The sequence below is a fragment of the Rhinoderma darwinii genome, chromosome 4 (genome assembly GCF_050947455.1).
Source record: "Rhinoderma darwinii isolate aRhiDar2 chromosome 4, aRhiDar2.hap1, whole genome shotgun sequence".
Taxonomy (NCBI): Eukaryota; Metazoa; Chordata; class Amphibia; order Anura; family Rhinodermatidae; genus Rhinoderma; species Rhinoderma darwinii.
In genome coordinates this window covers 309,300,384-309,310,059 of record NC_134690.1, presented here as the reverse complement: position 1 = coordinate 309,310,059, position 9,676 = coordinate 309,300,384, and the positions used below count along the sequence as shown (strand labels likewise).

General features: G+C 45.1%; 1 protein-coding gene across 1 annotated transcript; it reads left to right on the top strand.

The window, feature by feature from the left end:
- The first annotated feature begins 207 nt into the window (after window positions 1-207).
- LOC142760551 (histone H3-like centromeric protein A) lies at window positions 208-2,719 on the top strand. Its single transcript, XM_075863742.1, has 4 exons — window positions 208-301; window positions 1,999-2,135; window positions 2,204-2,281; window positions 2,588-2,719. Exons 1-4 carry the CDS (start codon window positions 217-219, stop codon window positions 2,717-2,719), a joined length of 432 nt encoding a protein of 143 aa, XP_075719857.1. The 5' UTR covers window positions 208-216.
- Window positions 2,720-9,676: the final 6,957 nt, after the last annotated feature.

Sequence of the window (9,676 nt, the reverse complement as noted above, 5' to 3'; positions counted from 1 at the left end):
TATTGTATTCATTGATGCAGCGTGCGTTAATTACTGACATCCGGCAATCTCATATCTTCACCGTCAATGTCATCACTTTCTTGTCACTTGCATTGGTGGCATCAGTCAGTATAAAACCGCTCAGTTTATCCTACGTCACCTGTGATTCTGCTGAATTGTCACCGTCTCTTATCTGCTTAACTGATTGTATGACTCTCAGCAGCGTTTTACATCATCATGAAACCACCCCAGAAAAGCTCGTCCCGCAGGAAGTCGGCGCAGCCGCAGAAGAAACCTGCAGCTCCTCCTCAATCTCCGCCAAGTAAGAGAAAGTTGCACCTTGATCATCTTATCACTCTCATTATATATTTTATTTTAAAAATGAATTCCAGATAACCTCGGGTCGTGTAATACTAGATTGTAATCCGTTTCTCAGCTTTATATCTTAGAGGGTTCGTTTCTATGCAGGTAAAAATCTGTTACTTACCGAAATTTCTGTAGCACAAGGCCGCCACTAGGGGGAGCAAACTGAGGACTGATTTATATAGGCACAACAGGAGCTGTATGCATGTGCACAATCGTCTCCCCCTAGTGGTGGTTGCAGGAAGCACGTTACTATATGGCCCTGGGAAGGGAATCTGAGAACACAGCTCACACCCATGAAGATATATTATGAAATGAGGGATCTAAGAATTTCCAACCTGCAGTCCGACCGCTCTATTCATTCCCTATGGGATCGACGGAAATAGTCAAGTTTGACTGCTCCTTGCCCAATTATGCACTCTGCCGTGAGCGGCTCCGCGCAGGCAGGCGCGATGTTGTGACGTCAATTTCTGAGCCTTTTTTCTACTCCGTTTATGCAGCGTGTGGATGAGACGTGTTTTATCTCATCCACTTTGCTGCTACTGTATTATGCTGCCGATTTTTCCGCATTATAATACAGGTATACGCCGTATTTACGCAATGTGTGAACTGACTCTAACCCCTCCACCCCCCCCCCCCGCCAGTCCCCGCAAAAATGTTCTTGCATCAAACCGGTCCTCGGTGCAAAATAGGTTGGGGACCACTGCCATAGAGAATGACTTGAGTGACCACCACTCTGGGACCCGCACTCTTGTTAACAACCCGCAGCGATCCGGCATTTATCACCTATCTTGTGGATAGGTGAAAAATTATTTTCGTGGTACAACCCCTTTAATCAGGTATCAATGGGACTTGATGGACCCCAAATTATCAGTCATAGAAAAGTATCTAAAATTTGAACGTCCACATTTATATCCTTTTTAGGTCCAACATTCTGTGCTGATTAATTTCTTAATGTCGTTTTACAGCAGTGTGAGCACAGTTTTCTGAAACGGAGCTCTAAATCTCCTGCGTAGACAGTTACATGGTATAATTTTGTCTCCCTGCAGCCACCACTAGAGGGAGCTCACTGCATACTGTTTTGTTACCAAGTTCAATGTACAACCATATACAATGAGCTCCCTCTAGTGGTGGCTGCAGGTAGCATGTTATGTTTTAAATCTGTTTACCTGATGTTCCTTGGGGGACATTAAGGTAATAGGCCATGTTCACACAGGGCAGATACGCAGCGTAAAAGTACACAGCGTATTGGCCCTGGGCACCGGAGGTAATTCTGGCTGAAAAACTGCCGTTTTTCGGCTGGAATGTCCATAGAAGGTAGAAAAAAACCCATACTTACCCGTAGCCATGGTGACGTGTCCCTCTGATGTTCTGCAGCAGTCATATGGGATGAGACATCATCCCTGGAGGCCGGGTTGAACGCAGGAGCAGAGAGATCTGGGTAAGTTTGGCGGGTTTTTTTCGGCTGCGTCTGGATGAGACTTGTTTGAATCTCCTCCACTCTTCTGCTTCTGTATTACGCTGTGGAGTTTCCGCAATGAAATCCGTTGCAGAAAATCCGCCGTGTTTACGCTACGTGTGAACCCGGCCAGACAGTGAATTTCCATGTAGCGGGAGATTCATTTTCAGCTGTTATTATGTATTTCTTTCTTACAGGTAGTGGGGAAACAAGTCACAGACCGAGCACGCAACGAAGAAGACGCTACCGCCCAGGAGCCCGTGCACTGATGGAAATAAGAAAGTACCAAAAATCAACCAATCTGCTCATTCAGAAAACCCCGTTTTTACGCCTGGTGAGTGGATGTGTCCTCTGCGGCTGCTCCTCTTTATTGTCAGTGATATTCCCCTTTTATTCTTGCAGGTGAGAGAGATCTGCCTGAAGTATTCCCGCGGCGTGTTTTACTACTGGCAAAGCACCGCACTTATGGCGCTACAAGAGGTCAGTATCTCATACAATGCACTGTCCATGTAACGCATGGGTCAACCAGAGAGGGAGCTGCTCTTTGCAGTGGTTCACTACTCAGCCCCCGCCCCCTCTAACACATCCATATGCCCTAGCGGGACATTTGCATAGGGGTTGTGATGCATTGTGGGAGTTCCAGAGGCCAGACCCCCCCCCCCCCCCACCATCACTCTAGCTAACAGCTCATAAAAGTGAAATCTGATCAGTCCTTCGAGCTGTGTAGTAAATTATACCGGGAGTGCTGTCACTTTAAGAGGGACTAATGCTCTTCTGTATCCACAGTCAGCTGAGGACTTCGTCGTGAGTCTCTTTGAAGATTCTTACCTCTTCAGTCACCAGGCCAATAGGGGCACTCTCTTTGTGAAGGACATGCAGCTCGCACGGAGAATCCGAGGCATCCCGTATGAACTGTGATAACGCTGCCGTTTTATCTCTCAAGATTTGATGAAGAATGATCACGTGTAAATAGTTTTATATTAATGGAGAAAATCTATTGGGAAATACAAGTTTTACCATTGCATAAAAGATCCAGTTTGGAAGAGTAAACCGGCTTTAGCGCCCCCTCCTGACACTGGTTACAGTGGAGGTTTTTTCTTTGTTTTATCTGTTCATGGGAAAGTTGTTACAACCAATATGGCTGCCGCTGCAGTTTGCAGGGTGGTAGTGCAGTCGTTTTTCTGTCCAGCTATGTAATGGGTTGTAGGGGTCCAGGATGTAGCACAGAAAATGACCACAAGGCGGCACTGCTGGACAAAACCGCTAACAAAGACGCTGGACACAACCGCTAATGAAACCTGATCTGGCCGACCTTCTAATTGTTCTGCTGAGTTTATGATCCGCTTCCTGTTTTTATTCTGTGAAGATTTGTTAATTTTTTCAAATAAAAAAAAAATGTATATTATAACTTTGATCTTCATCATTTTAGACTAATCTTCATAAGGGCTTGGATATGATCAATGACTCCAGCTTCGCTGTAGTTCAATACTCTTGCTCTGTCCCACCCCCATTCTTTACACTGCAGCTATGCTTGTTCAGAGTGTTTGCTGTGTGGGTGGGTGTGTGGGTTGGGTCCAGAATTATTTGGGCAGTGACACAATCTTCATGATTTGGGTTTTGCTGCCACCACATTGGATTTGAAATGAAACAACTGAGATGCAATTGAAGTTGAAGCTTTCAGGTTTATTTCAAGGGGTTAAACAAAAATCTCCTGTGAAAAGTTTTGGAATTGCCACCATTTTTCTACACAACCTCCTCATTTCAGGTGATCAAAAGTGATTGGACAAATTAACATTACCATAAATGTTTTTTTTAATACTTTGTAGAGAATCCTTTGCAGGCAATGATGGCCTGAAGTCTGGAACCCATGGACATCACCAGACGCTGGGTTTCCTCCTTTGTTTTTTTTGTTTTTTATATTTCAAATTTTTTATTTTCAAGAAAAGAAATGGGGATACAGAAAAAAAAAGGGGGTGACATGGGTACAGAAAAAGCCCATGAGGGCCGATCATTTCAACCTATATTTCAACAACAATAAGTAAATATGCAATCAAAGTCCTCCCAACATAGTACCATCAATACACTACAAGCATTAGTATAGCAAGACAGGAATACCAGCATTACACCCTCATCCGCCCCTCCATCACCCACATCTCAGTCAATTCTTAGTAACGATTGATTCAAATAGGGAAGTAAACGAAGGGTAGAAGGACAAAAGGAAGGGGGGGGGGGTATAGGGAAAATCTTAAGAGGGAGAAGGGGAGATGTTCTCCCCTTACTCTCACCCCCCCCCCCCCACAGCACATCACAGACCAGAGAGAACTCAAGAGCTCCCTGGTTCTCCACTAATCAGTTCACCCATGGCCCTCTTGTATCTGTCCGACTTGCAGAAGTCAAACCAATAGAACCAGGTTTTCTGAAACTGCGTTGCTCGTTCGGGTGCGGAATGGAGCAACTCCTCCATTCTCCGAATTTCGTGAATGCGCTCCAGCCATTGTCTAGTCACAGGAGGCTCAGAGGATCTCCAACCCCCCGAGAATACAAGCCTTAGCTGCGTTCAGCAAATGTCTCACTAACATCTTCCTGTAGCGCCCCACAGGTATATCGTGGTGGTGCAGCAAAATCCATGCCGGATCATCTCCCAGTGAGATTCCTGTGATCTCCAGAATGATATCTTGAACCTCTGACCAATAGGTGCGAAGGTTCTCACAGCTCCAGAATATATGTAAAAGCGTTCCCTCTTCTCTGCCGCATCTCCAACATAAAGGAGAAACATCCGGGAACATTTTATGTAGCACATGTGGGACTCTGTACCAACGGGATAGTATTTTAAAACTGGTTTCCTGATAGGCGTTACTAATAGACGCCTTATGTGTGAGGAGCATGATCTTTTCCCTTTGCTCTTGTGTTAGAGTAATCTGAAGATCTCTTTCCCATTTCGTAATATATGGTGGGATGAAATCCTCAGCAGGAGTGAGCAGCACGCAGTAAAGACTGGACAGGGCCCGTCTCACATGCCCCGTTTGAGAACACAAAGTTTCAAAGGAAGATAGAGCTCGGTCATAGGAAGCCGGTGTAGGTAGTCTTGACAAGTAATGAGTCAATTGTAACGCCTGCCATTGGAACGCGTCCGGGAGACCCTCTGGCTGGGAAAGCTCTTCTCCATGCAGCCATGCATTGCCCCTATAAAAATGACTTACTCTAAAATGCCCCTGCTGTACCCATATCTTAAAGGTCTGATCTGACAGACCTGGGCCAAATTCCGGGTTACCCAAAACCGGAGTGAGGGGTGATAACAGTTGTGATATTCCCTCTCTACTCCGCACCTTTCTAAACACCTGTAAAGTTGGATATATGGTAGGATGATCACAAAATTATTTTTTTCTATATAATATTGCTTTTAGTATGTCATTAAAATAAATTTTATTTATTTGTGTTGTACTTTTTCTTTTTTTTCTTTCTTTTACTCTATGGGGGCTGCCATTTTTTTTTATCTCTGTATGTGTCGATTAACGACGCATACAGAGATGGAATACGGCAGCTACAGGGCATAGGAGTCAATGAAAACATGTGAAAATATTATTTCATTTTTAATACTTTCCACCATATGGAAGAAAAAAAAATACAGCAAAAAACTTAAAAAATATAATAGCAATAAGTAACAACACTTAAAAAAAAAAAGGTTTAATTCGCGACACATTCCCTTTAAGGCAGCAGAATAGGCTAGTAAAGCTCTGTATATTGGCACACACCTCACACTCCATTACGGACCATAATTGCAGATAAAAATACTCATCCATTCATTTCTATTGCAAATGGACACCTCCTATATTTACAGGGCCACCTGATCGCATCCTGCAATATTGACACAGATTAAAGAGAACCTTTAATCTTTAAAGGGAAGGTGTCGCGCAAATTTTTTTTTTTATATGTTATTGCTTTTAGTATGTTATTAAAATAAATTTTATTTATTTGTGTTTTTGTGTTGTACTTTTTTATTACTATTACTTTTACTTCACTTCACTATGTGGGCTGCCATTTTATTTTCATCTCTGTATGTGTCGATTAACGACACATACAGAGATGGAATACGGCACATACATCCCCATAGAGAATGCGAACGGGAGCCGTTCCATTCACTATAGCGTACGCCGTCTGTGTGGGAGCGGCACATGCGCCGCTCCCACACAGTCCAAAAGGAAGGTCTTCCGCCGAGCGACATCCGGCGCTATTTTCATGTGGACCGGAAGTCGCGGCGGGACAGTAAGATGACTACTTCCGGTCGCGGCTTCCGTCCATATGTTCAGAAGCAAGGACTAGGAGCCAACGGAGCGGTGGCGGCAGGAGCAGGTAAGTTATGTTTGTGTATGTTCGTGTTATACTGTGTATTTACCACTGTATCTAATCCTCCTACACTGTACATTCGCTCAAAAAATGGCGACACAGTGTAGGAGGTTTGAACATTCAACCCCCTCCTTTCTCCTGGCACTAGCCAGGATAAAGGAGGGGGGATTGTTTGAGGACGCTAAAGCGAGTGTGTCTTCTCCAATTTTGCTGCATAAAGCAATGAGGTTGCTTTACCACATGCCAATGCTGCAATTTTGGGAATTGCTCCCTCTAGTGACCAGCACATGGAAATGTTATAAATTAGAATCTAATTTATAATATTTCCTGACTTGTGAAAAAATGTTAAAAAAATAGAACAATGTATAATCATTTATATACTAACAGTTTAACAAAAAAAAACAAACACATTTTTCTAGCGACACATTCCCTTTAAGCTAAAGAAATGCAGCTCGATCGCGTTGAGATCTGGTGACTCGGTCATTGCAGAATATTCCACTTTTTTGCCTTATATACTCCTGGGTTGCTTTCGCAGAATGTTTTGGGTCATTGTCCATCTGTCCTGTGAAGCAACGTCCAATCACCTGCTGCATGTGGTTGAATCTGAGCAGAAAGTAAATCCCTGAACACTTCAGAATTCATCCGGCCGCTTCTGTCTTCAGTCACATCATCAACAAACACTAGTGACCCAGTGCCAGGCAGCCATGCATGCCCATGCCACCACACTGCCCCTGCCATGCCACCACATTGCTACCCATGCTATACATGTGTTACACAGGATGTGGTGTGCTTTGGATCATGAGCCGTTCCGAGCCTTCTCCATACTTTCTTCCTCCCATCATTCTGGTGCAGGTTGATCTTAGTTTCATGCTGTTCCAGAACTGGGCGGCTTCTTTACTTGTTGTTTGGTAAAGTCTAATCTGGCCTTTCTGAGGCTGATTAATGGTTTTCACCTTGTGAACTCCCTGTATTTGCTCTCATGAAGTCTTCTCTTTATGGTGGACTTAGATACTGATCCACCTACTTCCAGGAGAGTGTTCGTCACTTGGGTATATGTTGTGAAGGGGTTTTCTTCACCATGGAAAGGATTCTGCGATCATCCACCACTCTTGTTTTACGTGGACGTCCAGGCCTTTTGGAGTTCCTGAGATCACCAGTGCGCTCTTTTTTTTTTCTTCTTTTTTTTAAGAATATACCAAACTGTTGATTTGGCCACTCCTGACATTTCTACTTCTCTCTGATGGATTTCTTCATTTTTTTTCAGCCTAGCGATGGTCGGTTTCACTTGCATTGAGAACTCCTTTCACCTCATGTTGTGGGTTCACAGCAACAGCTTCCAAATGCAAATCCCACACCTGGAATCAACTCCAGACCCTTTACCTGCTTAATTGGTGATGGAATAACGAGGGAATAGCCCATGCAGCCCATTAAATAGCCTATTGAGATAATTGTCCAATTACCTTTTGGTCCTTTGAAAAAGAGGCAGCTACATATTAAAGAGCTATAAGGGTATGTTCACACGGCCTATTTTGGGTATTTTTTCGGGCCGCATAACACAATGCCTTGTTGTGCCAATAAAGATTTTCTAGACCCGCTGTAAACCATTTTACCCGTAAGTCACAGGCTACAGCGGGGGTTCCCAACCAGTGGCTCATGAGCCACCTATTGCCTGCTGTATGGCTGATCATAGGAGTCCTTCGTAATGACCATGTGAATCGTCAATTTACATTGTTCCAGCAGAATGGGTGCTGGTCTCGGTGCAAGTCGCCTTAAAGAAGTGACCACATCTAATGCTTGGCGCACTGGTCGTCACTTTTTTAGCGCCAGTGTCATTTTTATTATTTCTAGTTTTGGAAGTAAAGCAGTTTTAGTAATAAAATACCACAAAAAAACCCCGGACCATCACATACCTTGACCCCAGAAGCTGAGACAATAGATGGGGCCGTATTTCTGGGCCAGGCGCATGAAATGTCGAGGAAGATCACTGCGCCCCAGATCCATCAGATTCCAGATGAAGGGCAGTGGTGCAGGACGCGGAGGGCGCTGGTTCTGGTCGAGTCCTGACAGGCGACACTTGGAGTGGGAACATCTTAGGGTATGTTCACACGTAGTCAACAAAAACGTCTGAAAATCCAGAGCTGTTTTCAAGGGAAAACAGACCCTGCTTTTCAGACGTTTTTTTACCAACTCGCATTTTTCGCTGCGTTTTCACGCCGTTTTCGCGGCGTTTTTTACGTCCGTTTTTGGAGCTGTTTTCATTGGAGTCTATGAGAAAACAGCTCCAAAAACGTCCAAAGAAGTGTCCTGCACTTCTTTTGATGAGGCTGTATTTTTACGAGTCGTCGTTTGACAGCTGTCAAACGACGACGCGTAAATAACAGGTCGTCTGCACAGTACGTCGGCAAAACCATTCAAATGAATGGGCAGATGTTTGCCGACGTATTGTAGCCCTATTTTCAGACGTAAAACGAGGCATAATACGCCTCGTATACGTCTGAAATTTGGCCGTGTGAACATACCCTTAAGTATAGAAAGAAGAGGACGACGAGGGCCGGCAGCAGCAGAGGGACCATAGCGAAGCTGAAGACTTAGGCCTTATGCACACGACCGTAGCCATGTGCACGGCCGTGAATTTCGGGTCGGCCGGCTGCGGACTGTCAGCCACGAGCCGCCCGCAAATTGCGGGACATGCACATGGCCGCGGCCATTATTTTCAATGAGCCCGGACCGCAGAAGACAGCCGTAATAAGACAGGTCCGTTCTTTCTGCGGTGCGGGCTCCCGGGCCATGCACAGACCGTAAAAACTACGGTCGTGTGCATTGCCCCAGAAAAATGAATGGGGCCGCAATTCTCCCGTGTATTTTCGGGGGAATTGCGGCCGCAAAAGCACGTTCGTGTAGATGGGGCCTTAGGAGATGCTGGGTGTATATGTAGAGACAGGCGTAACCTTGAGGACAGGAAATATACAGAGGGAGGCATGGAGATTGATAGGAGAGGAGGCAGCGGACACAGGGTGAGCACTCAGTGTGGAGAAGACACATTTTATGCACAGCCATAAATTGAGTGGAGTTCCCCTTTAATAACCTCACCAGGTGGCAAGGCCCTGGCATGCTGGGAGTCGTAGTTTCACAACCGCTGGAGAGTCTCCGCTCTAGAGGATCACAAGCTTCAGGCTGCACATGCCCAGTACAGTGGAATCCTCAGCCTGGGATCACTGCAAGTCCAAATTACATTGGCGGCAAGATTTGGGGGCTCTGAACTCCTCTCTACAGCAATCTACAAATTATATCACATCGCCTACAGGTCCTGCGCACTACATTGCCCAGGTGCTGTGCGGTTTATCTATAGGGTGGATGGGGCCCTTTAAATGATGGAGTTTCTATTCACAGCCCAAGATCCTGTGACCGTGACCTTCCCCTGTGTTTTATCGCTTCATCTAATGAATGACAGGACTGTACTGACCTTGGGCGCAGACGGAGGGTGAGCGGAGAATAAGTCAAGGAGAGATGAATGATGGATAAGACAAATGA